At 48.9% G+C, this 25721-nt stretch overlaps 1 protein-coding gene across 1 annotated transcript in view; it reads left to right on the forward strand.

Moving 5' to 3' along the window:
- Nucleotides 1-25721, forward strand: part of LOC147102281 (uncharacterized) — a 70785-nt gene that overhangs the window by 42104 nt on the left and 2960 nt on the right. Inside the window, exons 6-8 of the mRNA XM_085965111.1 lie at nucleotides 19179-19265; nucleotides 19962-20078; nucleotides 24770-25170. Of these exons, the coding sequence (XP_085821237.1) occupies nucleotides 19179-19265; nucleotides 19962-20078; nucleotides 24770-25170 (605 nt within the window). The remainder of the gene's footprint in view (nucleotides 1-19178; nucleotides 19266-19961; nucleotides 20079-24769; nucleotides 25171-25721) is intronic.

A 25721-nucleotide genomic window follows, 5' to 3' on the forward strand; every position in this document is an offset into this window, starting at 1 on the left:
TTGTGTCCTTCTCTCCATCTACATTCCTCCATTGTGTCCTTCTCTCCATCTACACTCCTTCATTGTGCCCTTCTCTCCATCTACATTCCTCCATTGTGTCCTTCTCTCCATCTACATTCCTTCATTGTGTCCTTCTCTCCATCTGCATTCCTCCATTGTGTCCTTCTCTCCATCTACACTCCTTCATTGTGTCCTTCTCCCCATCTACATTCCTCCATTGTGTCCTTCTCTCCATCTACATTCCTCCATTGTGTCCTTCTCTCCATCTACATTCCTCCATTGTGTCCTTCTCTCCATCTACATTCCTCCATTGTGTCCTTGTCTCCATCTACATTCCTCCATTGTGTCCTTCTCTCCATCTACATTCCTTCATTGTGTCCTTCTCTCCATCTGCATTCCTCCATTGTGTCCTTCTCTCCATCTGCATTCCTCCATTGTGTCCTTCTCTCCATCTACACTCCTTCATTGTGTCCTTCTCCCCATCTACATTCCTCCATTGTGTCCTTCTCTCCATCTACATTCCTCCATTGTGTCCTTCTCTCCATCTACATTCCTCCATTGTGTCCTTCTCTCCATCTACATTCCTCCATTGTGTCCTTGTCTCCATCTACATTCCTCCATTGTGTCCTTCTCTCCATCTGCATTCCTCCATTGTGTCCTTCTCTCCATCTACACTCCTTCATTGTGTCCTTCTCCCCATCTACATTCCTCCATTGTGTCCTTCTCTCCATCTACATTCCTCCATTGTGTCCTTCTCTCCATCTACATTCCTCCATTGTGTCCTTCTCTCCATCTACATTCCTTCATTGTGTCCTTCTCTCCATCTACATTCCTTCATTGTGTCCTTCGCTCCATCTGCACTCCTTCATTGTGTCCTTCTCTCCATCTACATTCCTTCATTGTGTCCTTCTCTCCATCTACACTCCTCCATTGTGTCCTTCTCTCCATCTACACTCCTTCATTGTGTCCTTCTCTCCATCTACACTCCTTCATTGTGTCCTTCTCTCCATCTACATTCCTCCATTGTGTCCTTCTCTCCATCTACACTCCTTCATTGTGCCCTTCTCTCCATCTACATTCCTCCATTGTGTCCTTCTCTCCATCTACATTCCTTCATTGTGTCCTTCTCTCCATCTGCATTCCTCCATTGTGTCCTTCTCTCCATCTACACTCCTTCATTGTGTCCTTCACCCCATCTACATTCCTCCATTGTGTCCTTCTCTCCATCTACATTCCTCCATTGTGTCCTTCTCTCCATCTACATTCCTCCATTGTGTCCTTCTCTCCATCTACATTCCTCCATTGTGTCCTTGTCTCCATCTACATTCCTTCATTGTGTCCTTCGCTCCATCTGCACTCCTTCATTGTGTCCTTCTCTCCATCTACATTCCTTCATTGTGTCCTTCTCTCCATCTACACTCCTCCATTGTGTCCTTCTCTCCATCTACACTCCTTCATTGTGTCCTTCTCTCCATCTACACTCCTTCGTTGTGTCCTTCTCTCCATCTACATTCCTCCATTGTGTCCTTCTCTCCATCTACACTCCTTCATTGTGCCCTTCTCTCCATCTACATTCCTCCATTGTGTCCTTCTCTCCATCTACATTCCTTCATTGTGTCCTTCTCTCCATCTGCATTCCTCCATTGTGTCCTTCTCTCCATCTACACTCCTTCATTGTGTCCTTCTCCCCATCTACATTCCTCCATTGTGTCCTTCTCTCCATCTACATTCCTCCATTGTGTCCTTCTCTCCATCTACATTCCTCCATTGTGTCCTTCTCTCCATCTACATTCCTCCATTGTGTCCTTGTCTCCATCTACATTCCTCCATTGTGTCCTTCTCTCCATCTACATTCCTTCATTGTGTCCTTCTCCCCATCTACATTCCTCCATTGTGTCCTTCTCTCCATCTACATTCCTCCATTGTGTCCTTCTCTCCATCTACACTCCTCCATTGTGTCCTTCTCTCCATCTACACTCCTTCATTGTGTCCTTCTCTCCATCTACACTCCTTCATTGTGTCCTTCTCTCCATCTACATTCCTCCATTGTGTCCTTCTCTGCATCTACACTCCTTCATTGTGTCCTTCTCTCCATCTACATTCCTCCATTGTGTCCTTCTCTCCATCTACATTCCTTCATTGTGTCCTTCTCTCCATCTGCATTCCTCCATTGTGTCCTTCTCTCCATCTACACTCCTTCATTGTGTCCTTCTCTCCATCTACATTCCTCCATTGTGTCCTTCTCTCCATCTACATTCCTCCATTGTGTCCTTCTCTCCATTTACATTCCTCCATTGTGTCCTTCTCTCCATCTACATTCCTCCATTGTGTCCTTCTCTCCATCTACATTTCTCCATTGTGTCCTTCTCTCCATCTACATTCCTTCATTGTGTCCTTCTCTCCATCTACATTCCTCCATTGTGTCCTTCTCTCCATCTACAGTCCTCCATTGTGTCCTTCTCTCCATCTACACTCCTCCATTGTGTACTTCTCTCCGTCTACATTCCTTCATTTTGTCCTTCTCTCCATCTACATTCCTCCACTGTGTCGTTCTCTCCATTTACATTCCTCCATTGTGTCCTTCTCTCCGTCTACATTCCTTCATTGTGTCCTTCTCTCCAGCTACATTCCTTCATTGTGTCCTTCTCTCCATCTACATTCCTCCATTGTGTCCTTCTCTCCATCTACATTCCTCCATTGTGTCCTTCTCTCCATCTACATTCCTCCATTGTGTCCTTCTCTCCATCTACATTCCTCCATTGTGTCCTTCTCTCCATCTACACTCCTCCATTGTGTCCTTCTCTCCATCTACATTCCTCCATTTTGTCCTTCTCTCCATCTACACTCCTCCATTGTGTCCTTCTCTCCATCTACATTCCTCCATTGTGTCCTTCTCTCCATCTACACTCCTCCATTGTGTCCTTCTCTCCATCTGCATTCCTTCATTGTGCCCTTCTCTCCATCTACATTCCTCCATTGTGTCCTTCTCTCCATCTCCATTCCTCCATTGTGTCCTTCTCTCCATCTACATTCCTCCATTGTGTCCTTCTCTCCATCTACACTCCTCCATTGTGTCCTTCTCTCCATCTCCATTCCTCCATTTTGTCCTTCTCTCCATCTACATTCCTCCATTGTGTCCTTCTCTCCATCTACACTCCTCCATTGTGTCCTTCTCTCCATCTCCATTCCTCCATTGTGTCCTTCTCTCCATCTACATTGCTCCATTGTGTCCTTCTCTCCATCTATACTCCTCCATTGTGTCCTTCTCTCCATCTACACTCCTCCATTGTGTCCTTCTCTCCATCTCCATTCCTCCATTGTGTCCTTCTCTCCATCTACACTCCTCCATTGTGTCCTTCTCTCCATCTCCATTCCTCCATTGTGTCCTTCTCTCCATCTACATTCCTCCATTGTGTCCTTCTCTCCATCTACACTCCTCCATTGTGTCCTTCTCTCCATCTCCATTCCTCCATTGTGTCCTTCTCTCCATCTACATTCCTTCATTGTGTCCTTCTCTCCATCTACATTCCTCCATTGTGTCCTTCTCTCCATCTACATTCCTCCATTGTGTCCTTCTCTCCATCTACATTCCTCCATTGTGTCCTTCTCTCCATCTACATTCCTCCATTGTGTCCTTCTCTCCATCTACATTCCTCCATAGTGTCCTTCTCTCCATCTACATTCCTCCATTGTGTCCTTCTCTCCATCTACATTCCTTCATTGTGTCCTTCTCTCCATCTACACTCCTCCATTGTGTCCTTCTCTCCATCTACATTCCTGCATTGTGTCCTTCTCTCCATCTACATTCCTTCATTGTGTCCTTCTCTCCATCTACATTCCTCCATTGTGTCCTTCTCTCCATCTACATTCCTTCATTGTGTCCTTCTCTCCATCTACATTCCTTCATTGTGTCCTTCTCTCCATCCACATTCCTTCATTGTGTCCTTCTCTCCATCTACATTCCTCCATTGTGTCGTTCTCTCCATCTACATTCCTCCATTGTGTCCTTCTCTCCATCTCCATTCCTTCATTGTGTCATTCTCTCCATCTACACTCCTTCATTGTGTCCTTCTCTCCATCGACATTCCTCCATTGTGTCCTTCTCTCCATCTACACTCCTCCATTGTGTCCTTCTCTCCATCTACATTCCTCCATTGTGTCCTTCTCTCCATCTACATTCCTCCATTGTGTCCTTCTCTCCATCTACACTCCTCCATTGTGTCCTCCTCTCCATCTACATTCCTCCATTGTGTCCTTCTCTCCATCTACATTCCATCATTGTGTCCTTCGCTCCATCTACATTCCTCCATTGTGTCCTTCTCTCCATCTACATTCCTCCATTGTGTCCTTCTCTCCATCTACATTCCTCCATTGTGTCCTTCTCTCCAACTCCATTCCTCCATTGTGTCGTTCTCTCCATCTACAATCCTCCATTGTGTCCTTCTCTCCATCTCCATTCCTCCATTGTGTCCTTCTCTCCATCTCCATTCCTCCATTGTGTCCTTCTCTCCATCTACATTCCTCCATTGTGTCCTTCTCTCCATCTACATTCCTCCAATTTGTCCTTCTCTCCATCTACATTCCTCCATTGTGTCCTTCTCTCCATCTACATTCCTCCATTGTGTCCTTCTCTCCATCTCCATTCCTCCATTGTGTCCTTCTCTCCATCTCCATTCCTCCATTGTGTCCTTCTCTCCATCTACATTCCTCCATTGTGTCCTTCTCTCCATCTCCATTCCTCCATTGTGTCCTTCTCTCCATCTACATCCCTCCATTGTGTCCTTCTCTCCATCTACACTCCTTCATTGTGTCCTTCTCTCCATCTACATTCCTCCATTGTGTCCTTCTCTCCATCTACATTCCTTCATTGTGTCCTTCTCTCCATCTACATTCCTTCATTGTGTCCTTCTCTCCATCTACATTCCTCCATTGTGTCCTTCTCTCCATCTACATTCCTCCATTGTGTCCTTCTCTCCATCTACTTTCCTCCATTGTGTCCTTCTCTCCATCTACATTCCTCCATTGTGTCCTTCTCTCCATCTACACTCCTCCATTGTGTCCTTCTCTCCATCTACATTCCTTCATTGTGTCCTTCTCTCCATCTACATTCCTCCATTGTGTCCTTCTCTCCATCTACATTCCTCCATTGTGTCCTTCTCTCCATCTACATTCCTTCATTGTGTCCTTCTCTCCGTCTACACTCCTCCATTGTGTCCTTCTCTCCATCTACATTCCTCCATTGTGTCCTTCTCTCCATCTACACTCCTCCATTGTGCCCTTCTCTCCATCTACATTCCTTCATTGTGTCCTTCTCTCCATCTACATTCCTCCATTGTGTCCTTCTCTCCATCTACACTCCTTCATTGTGTCCTTCTCTCCATCTACATTCCTCCATTGTGTCCTTCTCTCCATCTACACTCCTCCATTGTGTCCTTCTCTCCATCTACATTCCTCCATTGTGTCCTTCTCTCCATCTACACTCCTTCATTGTGTCCTTCTCTCCATCTACATTCCTCCATTGTGTCCTTCTCTCCATCTACACTCCTTCATTGTGTCCTTCTCTCCATCTACATTCCTCCATTGTGTCCTTCTCTCCATCTACATTCCTTCATTGTGTCCTTCTCTCCGTCTACATTCCTCCATTGTGTCCTTCTCTCCATCTACATTCCTTCATTGTGTCCTTCTCTCCGTCTACATTCCTCCATTGTGTCCTTCTCTCCATCTACATTCCTCCATTGTGTCCTTCTCTCCCTCTACATTCCTCCATTGTGTCCTTCTCTCCATCTACATTCCTCCATTGTGTCCTTCTCTCCATCTACACTCCTCCATTGTGTCCTTCTCTCCATCTACATTCCTCCATTGTGTCCTTCTCTCCATCTACACTCCTCCATTGTGTCCTTCTCTCCATCTACATTCCTCCAATGTGTCCTTCTCTCCATCTACACTCCTCCATTGTGTCCTTCTCTCCATCTACATTCCTTCATTGTGTCCTTCTCTCCATCTACATTCCTCCATTGTGTCCTTCTCTCCATCTCCATTCCTCCATTGTGTCCTTCTCTCCATCTACATTCCTCCATTGTGTCCTTCTCTCCATCTACACTCCTCCATTGTGTCCTTCTCTCCATCTCCATTCCTCCATTGTGTCCTTCTCTCCATCTACATTCCTCCATTGTGTCCTTCTCTCCATCTACACTCCTCCATTGTGTCCTTCTCTCCATCTCCATTCCTCCATTGTGTCCTTCCCTCCATCTACATTGCTCCATTGTGTCCTTCTCTCCAGCTATACTCCTCCATTGTGTCCTTCTCTCCATCTACACTCCTCCATTGTGTCCTTCTCTCCATCTCCATTCCTCCATTGTGTCCTTCTCTCCATCTACACTCCTCCATTGTGTCCTTCTCTCCATCTCCATTCCTCCATTGTGTCCTTCTCTCCATCTACATTCCTGCATTGTGTCCTTCTCTCCATCTACACTCCTCCATTGTGTCCTTCTCTCCATCTCCATTCCTCCATTGTGTCCTTCTCTCCATCTACATTCCTTCATTGTGTCCTTCTCTCCATCTACATTCCTCCATTGTGTCCTTCTCTCCATCTACATTCCTCCATTGTGTCCTTCTCTCCATCTACATTCCTCCATTGTGTCCTTCTCTCCATCTACATTCCTCCATTGTGTCCTTCTCTCCATCTACATTCCTCCATTGTGTCCTTCTCTCCATCTACATTCCTTCATTGTGTCCTTCTCTCCATCTACACTCCTCCATTGTGTCCTTCTCTCCATCTACATTCCTCCATTGTGTCCTTCTCTCCATCTACATTCCTTCATTGTGTCCTTCTCTCCATCTCCATTCCTTCATTGTGTCCTTCTCTCCATCTACACTCCTTCATTGTGTCCTTCTCTCCATCTACACTCCTTCATTGTGTCCTTCTCTCCATCTACACTCCTCCATTGTGTCCTTCTCTCCATCTACACTCCTTCATTGTGTCCTTCTCTCCATCTACACTCCTTCATTGTGTCCTTCTCTCCATCTACATTCCTCCATTGTGTCCTTCTCTCCATCTACACTCCTTCATTGTGTCCTTCTCTCCATCTACATTCCTCCATTGTGTCCTTCTCTCCATCTACATTCCTTCATTGTGTCCTTCTCTCCATCTGCATTCCTCCATTGTGTCCTTCTCTCCATCTACACTCCTTCATTGTGTCCTTCTCTCCATCTGCATTCCTCCATTGCGTACTTCTCTCCATCTACATTCCTCCATTGTGTCCTTCTCTCCATTTACATTCCTCCATTGTGTCCTTCTCTCCATCTACATTCCTCCATTGTGTCCTTCTCTCCATCTACATTCCTCCATTGTGTCCTTCTCTCCATCTACATTCCTCCATTGTGTCCTTCTGTCCATCTACATTCCTCCATTGTGTCCTTCTCTCCATCTACATTCCTCCATTGTGTCCTTCTCTCCATCTCCACTCCTCCATTGTGTCCTTCTCTCCGTCTACATTCCTTCATTGTGTCCTTCTCTCCATCTACATTCCTCCATTGTGTCCTTCTCTCCATCTACATTCCTCTATTGTGTCCTTCTCTCCGTCTACATTCCTTCATTGTGTCCTTCTCTCCATCTACATTCCTCCATTGTGTCCTTCTCTCCATCTACACTGCTCCATTGTGTCCTTCTCTCCATCTACATTCCTTCATTGTGTCCTTCTCTCCATCTACATTCCTCCATTGTGTCCTTCTCTCCATCTCCATTCCTCCATTGTGTCCTTCTCTCCATCTACATTCCTCCATGGTGTCCTTCTCTCCATCTACACTCCTCCATTGTGTCCTTCTCTCCATCTCCATTCCTCCATTGTGTCCTTCTCTCCATCTACATTCCTCCATTGTGTCCTTCTCTCCATCTACACTCCTCCATTGTGTCCTTCTCTGCATCTCCATTCCGCCATTGTGTCCTTCTCTCCATCTACATTCCTCCATTGTGTCCTTCTCTCCATCTACACTCCTCCATTGTGTCCTTCTCTCCATCTACACTCCTCCATTGTATCCTTCTCTCCATCTGCATTCCTCCATTGTGTCCTTCTCTCCATCTACATTCCTCCATTGTGTCCTTCTCTCCATCTCCATTCCTCCATTGTGTCCTTCTCTCCATCTACATTCCTCCATTGTGTCCTTCTCTCCATCTACACTCCTCCATTGTGTCCTTCTCTCCATATCCATTCCACCATTGTGTCCTTCTCTCCATCTGCATTCCTTCATTGTGTCCTTCTCTCCATCTACATTCCTCCCTTGTGTCCTTCTCTCCATCTACATTCCTCCATTGTGTCCTTCTCTCCATCTACATTCCTCCATTGTGTCCTTCTCTCCATCTACATTCCTCCATTGTGTCCTTCTCTCCATCTACATTCCTCCATTGTGTCCTTCTCTCCATCTACATTCCTTCATTGTGTCCTTCTCTCCATCTACACTCCTCCATTGTGTCCTTCTCTCCATCTACATTCCTCCATTGTGTCCTTCTCTCCATCTACATTCCTTCATTGTGTCCTTCTCTCCATCTACATTCCTTCATTGTGTCCTTCGCTCCATCTGCACTCCTTCATTGTGTCCTTCTCTCCATCTACATTCCTTCATTGTGTCCTTCTCTCCATCTACACTCCTCCATTGTGTCCTTCTCTCCATCTACACTCCTTCATTGTGTCCTTCTCTCCATCTACACTCCTTCATTGTGTCCTTCTCTCCATCTACATTCCTCCATTGTGTCCTTCTCTCCATCTACACTCCTTCATTGTGTCCTTCTCTCCATCTACATTCCTCCATTGTGTCCTTCTCTCCATCTACACTCCTTCATTGTGTCCTTCTCTCCATCTACACTGCTCCATTGTGTCCTTCTCTCCATCTACATTCCTTCATTGTGTCCTTCTCTCCATCTACATTCCTCCATTGTGTCCTTCTCTCCATCTCCATTCCTCCATTGTGTCCTTCTCTCCATCTACATTCCTCCATGGTGTCCTTCTCTCCATCTACACTCCTCCATTGTGTCCTTCTCTCCATCTCCATTCCTCCATTGTGTCCTTCTCTCCATCTACATTCCTCCATTGTGTCCTTCTCTCCATCTACACTCCTCCATTGTGTCCTTCTCTGCATCTCCATTCCGCCATTGTGTCCTTCTCTCCATCTACATTCCTCCATTGTGTCCTTCTCTCCATCTACACTCCTCCATTGTGTCCTTCTCTCCATCTACACTCCTCCATTGTATCCTTCTCTCCATCTGCATTCCTCCATTGTGTCCTTCTCTCCATCTACATTCCTCCATTGTGTCCTTCTCTCCATCTCCATTCCTCCATTGTGTCCTTCTCTCCATCTACATTCCTCCATTGTGTCCTTCTCTCCATCTACACTCCTCCATTGTGTCCTGCTCTCCATATCCATTCCACCATTGTGTCCTTCTCTCCATCTGCATTCCTTCATTGTGTCCTTCTCTCCATCTACATTCCTCCCTTGTGTCCTTCTCTCCATCTACATTCCTCCATTGTGTCCTTCTCTCCATCTACATTCCTCCATTGTGTCCTTCTCTCCATCTACATTCCTCCATTGTGTCCTTCTCTCCATCTACATTCCTCCATTGTGTCCTTCTCTCCATCTACATTCCTTCATTGTGTCCTTCTCTCCATCTACACTCCTCCATTGTGTCCTTCTCTCCATCTACATTCCTCCATTGTGTCCTTCTCTCCATCTACATTCCTTCATTGTGTCCTTCTCTCCATCTACATTCCTTCATTGTGTCCTTCGCTCCATCTGCACTCCTTCATTGTGTCCTTCTCTCCATCTACATTCCTTCATTGTGTCCTTCTCTCCATCTACACTCCTCCATTGTGTCCTTCTCTCCATCTACACTCCTTCATTGTGTCCTTCTCTCCATCTACACTCCTTCATTGTGTCCTTCTCTCCATCTACATTCCTCCATTGTGTCCTTCTCTCCATCTACACTCCTTCATTGTGTCCTTCTCTCCATCTACATTCCTCCATTGTGTCCTTCTCTCCATCTGCATTCCTTCATTGTGTCCTTCTCTCCATCTGCATTCCTCCATTGTGTCCTTCTCTCCATCTACACTCCTTCATTGTGTCCTTCTCCCCATCTACATTCCTCCATTGTGTCCTTCTCTCCATCTACATTCCTCCATTGTGTCCTTCTCTCCATCTACATTCCTCCATTGTGTCCTTCTCTCCATCTACATTCCTCCATTGTGTCCTTGTCTCCATCTACATTCCTCCATTGTGTCCTTCTCTCCATCTACATTCCTTCATTGTGTCCTTCTCTCCATCTACACTCCTCCATTGTGTCCTTCTCTGCATCTACATTCCTCCATTGTGTCCTTCTCTCCATCTACATTCCTTCATTGTGTCCTTCTCTCCATCTACATTCCTTCATTGTGTCCTACTCTCCATCTACACTCCTTCATTGTGTCCTTCTCTCCATCTACATTCCTTCATTGTGTCCTTCTCTCCATCTACACTCCTCCATTGTGTCCTTCTCTCCATCTACACTCCTTCATTGTGTCCTTCTCTCCATCTACACTCCTTCATTGTGTCCTTCTCTCCATCTACATTCCTCCATTGTGTCCTTCTCTCCATCTACATTCCTTCATTGTGTCCTTCTCTCCATCTGCATTCCTCCATTGTGTCCTTCTCTCCATCTACACTCCTTCATTGTGTCCTTCTCTCCATCTACATTCCTCCATTGTGTCCTTCTCTCCATCTACATTCCTCCATTGTGTCCTTCTCTCCATCTACATTCCTCCATTGTGTCCTTCTCTCCATCTACATTCCTTCATTGTGTCCTTCTCTCCATCTACATTCCTCCATTGTGTCCTTCTCTCCATCTACATTCCTCCATTGTGTCCTTCTCTCCATCTACACTCCTCCATTGTGTACTTCTCTCCGTCTACATTCCTTCATTTTGTCCTTCTCTCCATCTACATTCCTCCATTGTGTCCTTCTCTCCATTTACATTCCTCCATTGTGTCCTTCTCTCCGTCTACATTCCTTCATTGTGTCCTTCTCTCCAGCTACATTCCTTCATTGTGTCCTTCTCTCCATCTACATTCCTCCATTGTGTCCTTCTCTCCATCTACATTCCTCCATTGTGTCCTTCTCTCCATCTACATTCCTCCATTGTGTCCTTCTCTCCATCTACATTCCTCCATTGTGTCCTTCTCTCCATCTACACTCCTCCATTGTGTCCTTCTCTCCATCTACATTCCTCCATTTTGTCCTTCTCTCCATCTACACTCCTCCATTGTGTCCTTCTCTCCATCTACATTCCTCCATTGTGTCCTTCTCTCCATCTACACTCCTCCATTGTGTCCTTCTCTCCATCTACATTCCTTCATTGTGCCCTTCTCTCCATCTACATTCCTCCATTGTGTCCTTCTCTCCATCTCCATTCCTCCATTGTGTCCTTCTCTCCATCTACATTCCTCCATTGTGTCCTTCTCTCCATCTACACTCCTCCATTGTGTCCTTCTCTCCATCTCCATTCCTCCATTGTGTCCTTCTCTCCATCTACATTCCTCCATTGTGTCCTTCTCTCCATCTACATTCCTCCATTGTGTCCTTCTCTCCATCTACACTCCTCCATTGTGTCCTTCTCTCCATCTCCATTCCTCCATTGTGTCCTTCTCTCCATCTCCATTCCTCCATTGTGTCCTTCTCTCCATCTACACTCCTCCATTGTGTCCTTCTCTCCATCTCCATTCCTCCATTGTGTCCTTCTCTCCATCTACATTCCTCCATTTTGTCCTTCTCTCCATCTACACTCCTCCATTGTGTCCTTCTCTCCATCTACATTCCTCCATTGTGTCCTTCTCTCCATCTACACTCCTCCATTGTGTCCTTCTCTCCATCTACATTCCTTCATTGTGCCCTTCTCTCCATCTACATTCCTCCATTGTGTCCTTCTCTCCATCTCCATTCCTCCATTGTGTCCTTCTCTCCATCTACATTCCTCCATTGTGTCCTTCTCTCCATCTACACTCCTCCATTGTGTCCTTCTCTCCATCTCCATTCCTCCATTGTGTCCTTCTCTCCATCTACATTCCTCCATTGTGTCCTTCTCTCCATCTACACTCCTCCATTGTGTCCTTCTCTCCATCTCCATTCCTCCATTGTGTCCTTCTCTCCATCGACATTGCTCCATTGTGTCCTTCTCTCCATCTATACTCCTCCATTGTGTCCTTCTCTCCATCTACACTCCTCCTTTGTGTCCTTCTCTCCATCTCCATTCCTCCATTGTGTCCTTCTCTCCATCTACACTCCTCCATTGTGTCCTTCTCTCCATCTCCATTCCTCCATTGTGTCCTTCTCTCCATCTACATTCCTCCATTCTGTCCTTCTCTCCATCTACACTCCTCCATTGTGTCCTTCTCTCCATCTCCATTCCTCCATTGTGTCCTTCTCTCCATCTACATTCCTTCATTGTGTCCTTCTCTCCATCTACATTCCTCCATTGTGTCCTTCTCTCCATCTACATTCCTCCATTGTGTTCTTCTCTCCATCTACATTCCTCCATTGTGTCCTTCTCTCCATCTACATTCCTCCATTGTGTCCTTCTCTCCATCTACATTCCTCCATTGTGTCCTTCTCTCCATCTACCTTCCTTCATTGTGTCCTTCTCTCCATCTACACTCCTCCATTGTGTCCTTCTCTCCATCTACATTCCTCCATTGTGTCCTTCTCTCCATCTACATTCCTTCATTGTGTCCTTATCTCCATCTACATTCCTTCATTGTGTCCTTCTCTCCATCTACACTCCTTCATTGTGTCCTTCTCTCCATCTACATTCCTTCATTGTGTCCTTCTCTCCATCTACACTCCTCCATTGTGTCCTTCTCTCCATCTACACTCCTTCATTGTGTCCTTCTCTCCATCTACACTCCTTCATTGTGTCATTCTCTCCATCTACATTCCTCCATTGTGTCCTTCTCTCCATCTACACTCCTTCATTGTGTCCTTCTCTCCATCTACATTCCTCCATTGTGCCCTTCTCTCCATCTACATTCCTTCATTGTGTCCTTCTCTCCATCTGCATTCCTCCATTGTGTCCTTCTCTCCATCTACACTCCTTCATTGTGTCCTTCTCTTCATCTACATTCCTCCATTGTGTCCTTCTCTCCATCTACATTCCTCCATTGTGTCCTTCTCTCCATGTACATTCCTCCATTGTGTCCTTCTCTCCATCTACATTCCTCCATTGTGTCCTTCTCTCCATCTGCATTCCTCCATTGTGTCCTTCTCTCCTTCTACATTCCTTCATTGTGTCCTTCTCTCCATCTACATTCCTCCATTGTGTCCTTCTCTCCATCTACATTCCTCCATTGTGTCCTTCTCTCCATCTCCACTCCTCCATTGTGTCCTTCTCTCCGTCTACATTCCTTCATTGTGTCCTTCTCTCCATCTACATTCCTCCATTGTGTCCTTCTCTCCATCTACTTTCCTCCATTGTGTCCTTCTCTCCGTCTACATTCCTTCATTGTGTCCTTCTCTCCATCTACATTCCTCCATTGTGTCCTTCTCTCCATCTACACTCCTCCATTGTGTCCTTCTCTCCATCTACATTCCTTCATTGTGTCCTTCTCTCCATCTACATTCCTCCATTGTGTCCTTCTCTCCATCTCCATTCCTCCATTGTGTCCTTCTCTCCATCTACATTCCTCCATTGTGTCCTTCTCTCCATCTACACTCCTCCATTTTGTCCTTCTCTCCATCTCCATTCCTCCATTGTGTCCTTCTCTCCATCTACATTCCTCCATTGTGTCCTTCTCTCCATCTACACTCCTCCATTGTGTCCTTCTCTCCATCTCCATTCCTCCATTGTGTCCTTCTCTCCATCTACATTCCTCCATTGTGTCCTTCTCTCCATCTACACTCCTCCATTGTGTCCTTCTCTCCATCTACAGTCCTCCACTGTGTCCTTCTCTCCATCTCCATTCCTCCATTGTGTCCTTCTCTCCATCTACACTCCTCCATTGTGTCCTTCTCTCCATCTCCATTCCTCCATTGTGTCCTTCTCTCCATCTACATTCCTCCTTTGTGTCCTTCTCTCCATCTACACTCCTCCATTGTGTCCTTCTCTCCATCTCCATTCCTCCATTGTGTCCTTCTCTCCATCTACATTCCTTCATTGTGTCCTTCTCTCCATCTACATTCCTCCATTGTGTCCTTCTCTCCATCTACATTCCTCCATTGTGTCCTTCTCTCCATCTACACTCCTCCATTGTGTCCTTCTCTCCATCTCCATTCCTCCATTGTGTCCTTCTCTCCATCTACATTCCTCCATTGTGTCCTTCTCTCCATCTACACTCCTCCATTGTGTCCTTCTCTCCATCTCCATTCCTCCATTGTGTCCTTCTCTCCATCTACACTCCTCCATTGTGTCCTTCTCTCCATCTACACTCCTCCACTGTGTCCTTCTCTCCATCTCCATTCCTCCATTGTGTCCTTCTCTCCATCTACACTCCTCCATTGTGTCCTTCTCTCCATCTCCATTCCTCCATTGTGTCCTTCTCTCCATCTACATTCCTCCATTGTGTCCTTCTCTCCATCTACACTCCTCCATTGTGTCCTTCTCTCCATCTCCATTCCTCCATTGTGTCCTTCTCTCCATCTACATTCCTTCATTGTGTCCTTCTCTCCATCTACATTCCTCCATTGTGTCCTTCTCTCCATCTACATTCCTCCATTGTGTCCTTCTCTCCATCTACACTCCTCCATTGTGTCCTTCTCTCCATCTCCATTCCTCCATTGTGTCCTTCTCTCCATCTACATTCCTCCATTGTGTCCTTCTCTCCATCTACACTCCTCCATTGTGTCCTTCTCTCCATCTCCATTCCTCCATTGTGTCCTTCTCTCCATCTACATTGCTCCATTGTGTCCTTCTCTCCATCTATACTCCTCCATTGTGTCCTTCTCTCCATCTACACTCCTCCATTGTGTCCTTCTCTCCATCTCCATTCCTCCATTGTGTCCTTCTCTCCATCTACACTCCTCCATTGTGTCCTTCTCTCCATCTCCATTCCTCCATTGTGTCCTTCTCTCCATCTACATTCCTCCATTGTGTCCTTCTCTCCATCTACACTCCTCCATTGTGTCCTTCTCTCCATCTCCATTCCTCCATTGTGTCCTTCTCTCCATCTACATTCCTCCATTGTGTCCTTCTCTCCATCTACATTCCTCCATTGTGTCCTTCTCTCCATCTACATTCCTCCATTGTGTCCTTCTCTCCATCTGCATTCCTTCATTGTGTCCTTCTCTCCATCTACACTCCTCCATTGTGTCCTTCTCTCATCTACATTCCTCCATTGTGTCCTTCTCTCCATCTACATTCCTTCATTGTGTCCTTCTCTCCATCTACATTCCTTCATTGAGTCCTTCTCTCCATCTGCATTCCTCCATTGTGTCCTTCTCTCCATCTACACTCCTTCATTGTGTCCTTCTCCCCACCTACATTCCTCCATTGTGTCCTTCTCTCCATCTACATTCCTTCATTGTGTCCTTCTCTCCATCTACATTCCTCCATTGTGTCCTTCTCTCCATCTACATTCCTCCATTGTGTCCTTCTCTCCATCTACATTCCTCCATTGTGTCCTTCTCTCCATCTACATTCCTTCATTGTGTCCTTCTCTCCATCTACACTCCTCCATTGTGTCCTTCTCTCCATCTACATTCCTCCATTGTGTCCTTCTCTCCATCTACATTCCTTGATTGTGTCCTTCTCTCCATCTACATTCCTTCATTGTGTCCTTCTCTCCATCTACACTCCTTCATTGTGTCCTTCTCTCCAACTACATTCCTTCATTGTGTCCTTCTCTCCATCTACACTCCTCCATTGTGTCCTTCTCTCCATCTACACTCCTTCATTGTGTCCTTCTCTCCATCTACACTCGTTCATTGTGTCCTTCTCTCCATCAACATTCCTCCATTGTGTCCTTCTCTCCATCTACACTCCTTCATTGTGTCCTTCTCTCCATCTACATTCCTCCATTGTGTCCTTCTCTCCATCTACATTCCTTCATTGTGTCCTTCTCTCCATCTGCATTCCTCCATTGTGTCCTTCTCTCCATCTACACTCCTTCATTGTGTCCTTCTCTCCATCCACATTCCTCCATTGTGTCCTTCTCTCCATCTACATTCCTCCATTGTGTCCTTCTTTCCTTTACATTCCTCCATTGTGTCCTTCTCTCCATCTACATTCCTCCATTGTGTCCTTCTCTCCATCTACATTCCTCCATTGTGTCCTTCTCTCCATCTACATTCCTTCATTGTGTCCTTCTCTCCATCTACATTCCTCCATTGTGTCCTTCTCTCCATCTACATTCCTCCATTGTGTCCTTCTCTCCATCGACACTCCTCCATTGTGTCCTTCTCTCCGTCTACATTCCTTCATTGTGTCCTTCTCTCCATCTACATTCCTCCATTGTGTCCTTCTCTCCATCTACATTCCTCCATTGTGTCCTTCTCTCCGTCTACATTCCTTCATTGTGTCCTTCTCTCCAGCTACATTCCTTCATTGTGTCCTTCTCTCCATCTACATTCCTCCAATTTGTCCTTCTCTCCATCTACATTCCTCCATTGTGTCCTTCTCTCCATCTACATTCTTCCATTGTGTCCTTCTCTCCATCTACATTCCTCCATTGTGTCCTTCTCTCCGTCTACATTCCTTCATTGTGTCCTTCTCTCCAGCTACATTCCTTTATTGTGTCCTTCTCTCCATCTACATTCCTCCATTGTGTCCTTCTCTCCATCTACATTCCTCCATTGTGTCCTTCTCTCCGTCTACATTCCTTCATTGTGTCCTTCTCTCCAGCTACATTCCTTCATTGTGTCCTTCTCTCCATCTACATTCCTCCATTGTGTCCTTCTCTCCATCTACATTCCTCCATTGTGTCCTTCTCTCCATCTACATTCCTCCATTGTGTCCTTCTCTCCATCTACATTCCTTCATTGTGTCCTTCTCTCCATCTACACTCCTTCATTGTGTCCTCCTCTCCATCTACATTCCTCCATTGTGTCCTTCTCTCCATCTACATTCCTCCATTGTGTCCTTCTCTCCATCTACATTCCTCCATTGTGTCCTTCTCTCCATCTACATTCCTCCATTGTGTCCTTCTCTCCGTCTACATTCCTCCATTGTGTCCTTCTCTCCACCTGCACTCCTCCATTGTGTCCTTCTCTCCATCTACATTCCTTCATTGTGTCCTTCTCTCCATCTACATTCCTCCATTGTGTCCTTCTCTCCATCTACATTCCTCCATTGTGTCCTTCTCTCCATCTACATTCCTTCATTGTGTCCTTCTCTCCATCTACATTCCTCCATTATGTCCTTCTCTCCATCTACATTCCTCCATTGTGTCCTTCTCTCCATCTACATTCCTCCATTGTGTCCTTCTCTCCATCTACATTCCTCCATTGTGTCCTTCTCTCCATCTACATTCCTCCATTGTGTCCTTCTCTCCATCTACATTCCTTCATTGTGTCCTTCTCTCCATCTACACACCTCCATTGTGTCCTTCTCTCCATCTACATTCCTTCATTGTGTCCTTCTCTCCATCTACATTCCTCCATTGTGTCCTTCTCTCCATCTACATTCCTTCATTGTGTCCTTCTCTCCATCTACATTCCTGCATTGTGTCCTTCTCTCCATCTGCATTCCTCCATTGTGTCCTTCTCTCCATCTACACTCCTTCATTGTGTCCTTCTCTCCATCTACATTCCTCCATTGTGTCCTTCTCTCCATCTACATTCCTCCATTGTGTCCTTCTCTCCATCTACACTCCTTCATTGAGTCTTTCTGTCCAACTCCAAACCCTCAGTGCGTCTACCCCTCTATCTCTAAAACCTCAATGTCTCCCTCCATCTCCCTCAAACCCTTGGAGGGAAACATTCAGTTGTTTGCGCCAGCCATTAGCGCCTTAAGAGGGCGCTAAGTGGGGCACAACGCAACTAGTGCCCGGGCGCGGCGATGTTTGCGCCTCTCGCAAAATTGCCCGGACATTTTGCGGCGGCGCTATACACTACCGCCACGATCTCCTGCGCCGGCAGATCGTGACGTCAGTCGAGTGCGCAACGCCCCGGTAGCGCCCCGGACCGGATATTGAGTGGCGCCCCCTGCCTTACCGCCTGCCGCTAGCAACAACAGGTTGAGGGGAGCGTTATGCTGTCAGAAAGGGACTAGGGGAGCGCTATTTAAAGGCGACCACTTCCTGCCTTTTTTTGTCTGTGACATTTTTGCACCACACATTCTGAGAGAGACAGAGAGAGAGAGAGACTTCTGGAGAGATTCAACGCTGTGTGAAGGAGTTTTGGGTACTGAGCAGCACTTTGCAGGTTCATTTTGATTTACCCTTCCTTGTATCGATTTAGAAGAGACTGTGGGGGCTGTACTCTGAGCTCTTCCCCTGGGTCTCTCTATTGTTCTTTCCAGCAGATTTGATGTACAGGTCTCTCCAGGCTGAGATTCAAGGCTGCAATGAGCAGGATGTGGATGGAGAGCAAGATCAACCCTCCCCTTTAAGATAAAAACAGAAAATGCAGGAGAAACTCAGCAGGTCAAACATCACCTGTGAAGAGAGAAACAGATTTAACGTTTCAGGTCAATGACCTTTCGTCAGAACTCCCCTTTAAGAATTGGCCGGTGGCAGTGTGTCTGTGTTCCACTGCTGACTGACATCACATGAGCTTCGTCAGTGCTGTGAGGTAACGCCTCGCTCCTCGGCCTTAGCGCCTTAAGAGAGGTGTGTAGCGCCTGATTTAGCGCTCCAATCACCTCCAGGGGCAATAAAAGCCAAGTTTGCTGTCGGAGGCGATAATTAGCGCCAGGCGCTAAACTTTGCGCACGGCCAGTAATGGCGCCCCAAATGGGGCGCTACCGGATTTTCCCCCTTGGTGTTTCTCTCTCTCACTGTCCAATCCCTGGGTGTATTTTTCACTCAGAATATCCAATGACAAATAAGGATTCCGTAGCATTGAGCTCATTTTTTACTCTAATAGATGTTTGTTGATAAATGACATGTTATTAATTACTTTGAACATTATCAATAAACATACGAGCAGATCTAGCCAGTGTTGTGTAAGTTGACAGGAGTCTCTGCATACCATCAGACAGACCAATGCTGATCTCTTATTACATTTCACAGGCCAAGTAAACCTCCTGAAGAGGTGAAGTTGGTGAAAGATGATTGTGTTCTTCTAACTTGTCAAAATAAGTCAAATAAAACAGTCAGGTACCATTCCACTCCTACCTCTATACGATAGTCATTACCTTCTTATGTACATTATGTCTACTGGGTTCTGTCTGTTGGCTTCTCTGATTTGGGTTCATTGGGATCACATAATCGCCCCATATATATCAGGTTCTATTTCTTTGGTTCAATTCTATCTATTAGGTTCTATATACTGTAAGAACATAGTAATTAGGAGCAGGAGTCGGCCATGTGGCCCCTCGAGCCTGCTCCGCCATTCAATAAAATCATGGCTGATCTTCGACTGCCCGGTCCCCATATCCCTCGATTCCCCTAGAGTCCAAAAATCTATCGATCTCAGCCTTGAATATACTCAATGACTGAGCCTCCACAGCCCTCTGGGGCAGAGAATTCCAAAGATTCACCACCCACTGAGTGAAGAAATTCCTCCTCATCTCAGGCCGATATATTTTGTTCCATCTATTGGGTTCAATTTAGCTTTCTGGGGTCCAAAGCAGATGTCCACCCACTTCCCCACATTGACCTCCATTTGCCACGGTTCTGTCCGCTCGTGTAATCTGTCGATGTCCCTTTATAAGTAGCTGCTCCCGCCTGCACGACTTACTCTGCCTCCCGGCTTAGCATCATCATTGCTGAATATGCAGCGTTTCTGCTTCAAGCTCAGCCCCAGAGATGAGAGGATAGGTGTTCTGCTCTGATCTTCCATTCACATTACAGCCTGTGGAAGAACATTGAAAGTCTGATTTATTGTTTCGTGAAACCCGTGGCGGGATTGAGCAGTGGCGAAGGTGCATCGCCCGTCGAGGAGGAAGACGCACCGGATGGAGTCAGGAGGTGAGGACCGCCCTTAATTCTCTGGCACTGTCACCAATATTGTTGCTGAAGGAAAAACTTGCGATCAGCGCAGATGAAACATCTCGGGTTATTATATTTGTTTAGGAGGGACAGAACAGAATGAAAGAACGTGCATTTCTATAGTGCCTTTCACCACCTCAGGACAGATCGTCCCAAAGCGCTTTACAGCCAATGAAGTACATTTTGAAGTGTAGGCACTGTTGTGCTGTAGGGAAACTTGGGCCATTTGCGCACAGCAAGATCCCACAAAAACAATAAGATAAAAGACCAAATCATCTGGTTTTTTAAGTGATTAAGGGATAAATATTGGCCAGGACACCGGGAGAACTCCCCTGCTCTTCTTCAAATAGTGCCATGGGACACGTCCACCTAAGAGCAGACGGGGCCTCGGATTAACGTCTCATCTGAAAGACGGCACCTCTGACAGTGCGCCGCTCCCTCAGTACTGCCCCTCCGACAGTGCGGTGCTCCCTCAGTACTGACCCACCGACAGTGCGGTGCTCCCTCAGTACTGCCCCTCCGACAGTGTGGCCCTCCCTCAGGACTGCCCCTCCGACAGTGCGGCCCTCCCTCAGTACTGCCCCTCCGACAGTGCGCCGCTCCCTCAGTACTGCCCCTCCGACAGTGCGCCGCTCCCTCAGTACTGCCCCTCCGACAGTGCGGTGCTCCCTCAGCACTGCCCCTCCGACAGTGCGGCGCTCCCTCAGTACTGACCCACCGACAGTGCAGCGCTCCCTCAGTACTGCCCCTCCAACAGTGCGGCGCTCCCTCAGTACTGCCCCTCTGACAGTGCGCCGCTCCCTCAGTACTGCCCCTCCGACAGTGCGGCGCTCCCTCAGTACTGACCCACTGACAGTGCGGCACTACCTCAGTACTGCCCCTCCGACAGTGCGGCGCTCCGTCAGTACAGCCCCTCCGACAGTGCGGTGCTCCCTCAGTACTGACCCACCGACAGTGCGGTGCTCCCTCAGTACTGCCCCTCCGACAGTGCGGCGCTCCCTCAGTACAGCCCCTCCGACAGTGCGGTGCTCCCTCAGTACTGACCCACCGACAGTGCGGTGCTCCCTCAGTACTGCCACTCCGATAGTGTGGCCCTCCCTCAGGACTGCCCCTCCGACAGTGCGGCCCTCCCTCAGTACTGCCCCTCCGACAGTGCGGTGCTCCCTCAGTACTGCCCCTCCGACAGTGTGGCCCTCCCTCACTACTGCCCCTCCGACAGTGCGGCGCTCCCTCAGTACTGCCCCTCCGACAGTGCGGCGCTCCCTCAGTACTGCCCCTCTGACAGCGCGGCGCTCCCTCAGTATTGCCCCTCCGACAGTGCAGTGCTCCCTCAGCACTGCCCCTCCGACAGTGCAGCGCTCCCTCAGTACTGACCCACCGACAGTGCGGTGCTCCCTCAGTACTGCCCCTCCAACAGTGCGCCGCTCCCTCAGTACTGCCCCTCCGACAGTGCGGCCCCTCCGACAGTGCGCCGCTCCCTCAGTACTGCCCCTCCGACAGTGCGCCGCTCCCTCAGTACTGCCCCTCGGACAGTGCGGCGCTCCCTCAGTACTGCCCCTCCGACAGTGCGGCGCTCCCTCAGTACTGCCCCTCCGACAGTACGGCCCCTCCGACAGTGCGGCGTTCCCTCAGTACTGACCCACCGACAGTGCGGCGCTCCCTCCGTACTGACCCACCGACAGTGCGGTGCTCCCTCAGTGCTGCCCCTCCGACAGTGCGGCACTCCCTCAGTACAGCCCCTCCGACAGTGCGGTGCTCCCTCAGTACTGACCCACCGACAGTGCGGTGCTCCCTCAGTACTGCCACTCCGATAGTGTGGCCCTCCCTCAGGACTGCCCCTCCGACAGTGCGGCCCTCCCTCAGTACTGCCCCTCCGACAGTGCGGTGCTCCCTCAGTACTGCCCCTCCGACAGTGTGGCCCTCCCTCACTACTGCCCCTCCGACAGTGCGGCGCTCCCTCAGTACTGCCCCTCCGACAGTGCGGCGCTCCCTCAGTACTGCCCCTCCGACAGCGCGGCGCTCCCTCAGTATTGCCCCTCCGACAGTGCAGTGCTCCCTCAGCACTGCCCCTCCGACAGTGCGGCGCTCCCTCAGTACTGACCCACCGACAGTGCGGTGCTCCCTCAGTACTGCCCCTCCGACAGTGCGCCGCTCCCTCAGTACTGCCCCTCCGACAGTGCGGCCCCTCCGACAGTGCGCCGCTCCCTCAGTACTGCCCCTCCGACAGTGCGCCGCTCCCTCAGTACTGCCCCTCGGACAGTGCGGCGCTCCCTCAGTACTGCCCCTCCGACAGTGCGGCGCTCCCTCAGTACTGCCCCTCCGACAGTACGGCCCCTCCGACAGTGCGGCGTTCCCTCAGTACTGACCCACCGACAGTGCGGCGCTCCCTCCGTACTGACCCACCGACAGTGCGGTGCTCCCTCAGTACTGCCCCTCCGACAGTGCGGCGCTCCCTCAGTACTGCCCCTCCGACAGTACGGCCCCTCCGACAGTGCGGCGTTCCCTCAGTACTGACCCACCGACAGTGCGGCGCTCCCTCCGTACTGACCCACCGACAGTGCGGTGCTCCCTCAGTACTGCCCCTCCGACAGTGCGGCGCTCCCTCAGTACTGACCCACCGACAGTGCGGCTCTCCCTCAGTACTGCCCCTCCGACAGTGCAGCGCTCCCTCAGTACTGCCCCTTCGACAGTGAGGCGCTCCCTCAGTACTGCCCCTCCGACAGTGCGGCGCTCCCCCCGTACTGTCCGTCTGACAGTGCAGCACTCCCTCAGTACTGCCCCTCCGACAGTGAGGCGCTCCCTCAGTACTGCCCCTCCGACAGTGCGGCGCTCCCTCAGTACTGCCCCTCCAACAGTGCAACACTCCCTCAGTACTGCCCCTCCGACAGTGCAGCACTCCCTCAGTACTGCCCCTCCGACAGTGCGGCACTCCCTCAGTACTGCCCCTCCGACTGTGCAGCACTCCCTTAGCACTGCCCCTCTGACAGTGCAGCGCTCCCTCAGTACTGCCCCTCCGACAGTGTAGCGCTCCCTTAGTACTGCCCCTCCGACAGTGCGGCGCTCCCTCAGTACTGCCCCTCCGACAGTGTGGCGCTCCCTCAGTACTGCCCCTCTGACAGTGCGGCGCTCCCTCAGTACTGCCCCTCCGACAGTGTGGCGCTCCCTCAGTACTGCCCCTCCGACAGTGCGGCGCTCCCTCAGTACTGCCCCTCCGACAGTGCGGCGCTCCCTCAGTACTGCCCCTCCAACAGTGCGGCGCTCCCCCCGTACTGTCCCTCCGACAGTGCGGCGCTCCCTCAGTACTGCCCCTCCGACAGTGCGGTGCTCCCTCAGTACTGTCCCTCCGACAGTGCGGCGCTCCCTCAGTACTGCCCCTCCGACAGTGCAGCACACCCTCAGTACTGACCCTCTGACATTGCGGCGCTCCCTCACTACCGCCCCTCCGACAGTGTAGCGCTCCCTTAGTACTGCCCTTGCGACTGTGCAGCTCTCCCTCAGTACTGCCCCTCCAACAGTGCGGCGCTCCTTCAGTACCGCCCCTCCGACAGTGCGGCACACCCTCAGTACTGACTCTCTGACAGTGCAGCTCTCCCTCAGTACTGCCCCTCCCATAGTGCAGCTCTCCCTCAGTACTGCCCCTCCCATAGTGCAGCTCTCCCTCAGTACTGCCCTTGCGACAGTGCAGCGCTCCCTCAGTACTGCCCCTCCGACAGTGCGGCACTCCCTCAGTACTGCACTGGGTGTGTCGGCCTCGGTTTTGTGCTTGAGTCTCTGGAGTGGGACTCAAATTTCTTTTCAGCTCTTCCTGTGGGGAAGGTCCTTTGCCACCATCCAGGTGCAATCAGGAGCTCACTGTGGGGGGAGGGGAGGTGGGGGAGTTTATTTTTAACTTGCTCTCAGGATGTGGGCAGTGCTCCAGTTATTGCCCCTCCCCCGTTGCCCCTGAGGGCATTAAGAGTAGGGTTCCCAACTCTGGTTTGACATACTCCTGGAGGTCTGATCACATGACATCCAATTACATGATCACCCTAATTAAGAGTCAATCATGTCGTGTGGGGCTGGATTCACAACAACATGAAAACTAGGAATTGGAGTAGGCCATTTGACCCCTCGAGCCTGCTCCGCTATTCAATAAGATCATGGCTGATCTTCAACCTCAACTCCACTTTCCCACCCGATCCCCATTGCCCAAAAATCCATCGATCTCAGCCTTGAATATACTCAAAGTCTCAGCGTCCACCGTCCTTTGGGATAGAGAATTCCAAAGGTTCACCACCCTCTGAGTGAAGAAATTCCTCCTCATCCCAGCCTTAAATGTCTTACCCTGTATCCTGAGACTGTGACCCCTAACAATCACATGGAGGGTTGGCCAGAGCAGGTTGGAGTCCAGGTGAGGTTCCACTTACCTGAAGGATATTAGTTGGGTTTTTACAACTTTGGTGGTTATTTTACTAAATTCAATTTCCCAACTTGCCTTGATGTGATTGGAACTCACAACCTCTGGTCCCATCAGCACTAGGCTACTTTCGGCACTACTAGCTGAGGCATGGACCCACAGCCCATCACTCTACGGAGCAGTGTTCTTGAGGGTGGGGGTGGGGTGGAGTTAGGAAACAGCAAAAGTGTTAAGAGATTGATTGAAAACTGAATGCTCGACTTCTTTTGTCAAGATATCAACATAAATTCAAGACGTACAGGCTTCAGCTGTTCAATGCTATATTTGAAGGCGATCTGGAGACAATAGATGCCCTACTTCAGACGATCGAGGAATCTAATGGTTGTCTCTCTCACCAAAAGCTAAAAGGTAAAGGCCAAAAGAGAGACTACAGGAAACTCTTTTATTCCGGCAGCGACGGGACCGGCGTGGTGCCGGTTTATCAAAAAGTCCGGATTACAGAGAGGTATAGTAAAAGGTACGAGAGCCCCGTACACAGCAACAGATCCAGGCGTCCCTGTTGCTTAGCAACAGGTGCAGGAACCCCGGCCACAAGATCCAGGCGTCCCTGTTGCTTAGCAACAGGTGCAGGAACCCCGGCCACACGATCCAGGCGTCCCTGTTGCTTAGTAACAGGTGCAGGAACCCCGGTTACACGGCCACAGATCCAGGAACGGCCACTAATATGAAGTAAAACTTACCTGAACCTACTCCTGAATTTTACCGGTTAACAGAGATTTCTGGTTATTTAGGTGCCGGTAAATCGAGAGTTTCCTGTCTCTCAGAAACTTCTGGAAAGCTGGGTGTATAACGATTTGCATTTGAAGTGCGGTGACCCTAGCTATGTGGGCAAACACACCAGCCAGTGAGCAAGCAGCAAGCAAACAGGGCCCTGGTTCAACAGCTCACCCAAAGGTTGGCTCTTCCAACAATGCAGCGGAAACGCCCTCGAGCCCTGCTTTTGTGCTCAGGATATTTTGCATTACAATTTGAGACATGGCACGTAGTGAGTGTAGCGTGATTGTGGCAGGTAGATTGGTGAGATTAAAATCGAGAAGGTTACTCCCTCACGTTGGTTCCCTTGGGTGGGGGGGACTTCAATAACTGAAAAAGAAAGACTCGCATTTCTCCAGCGCCTTTCACGACCTCGGGACGTTCCAAAGCACTTTACAGCCAATGAAGTCTTT

Source organism: Somniosus microcephalus, chromosome 22 (assembly GCF_052327205.1).
Source record: "Somniosus microcephalus isolate GS21.2 chromosome 22, FLI_Smic_1.0, whole genome shotgun sequence".
Taxonomy (NCBI): domain Eukaryota; kingdom Metazoa; phylum Chordata; class Chondrichthyes; order Squaliformes; family Somniosidae; genus Somniosus; species Somniosus microcephalus.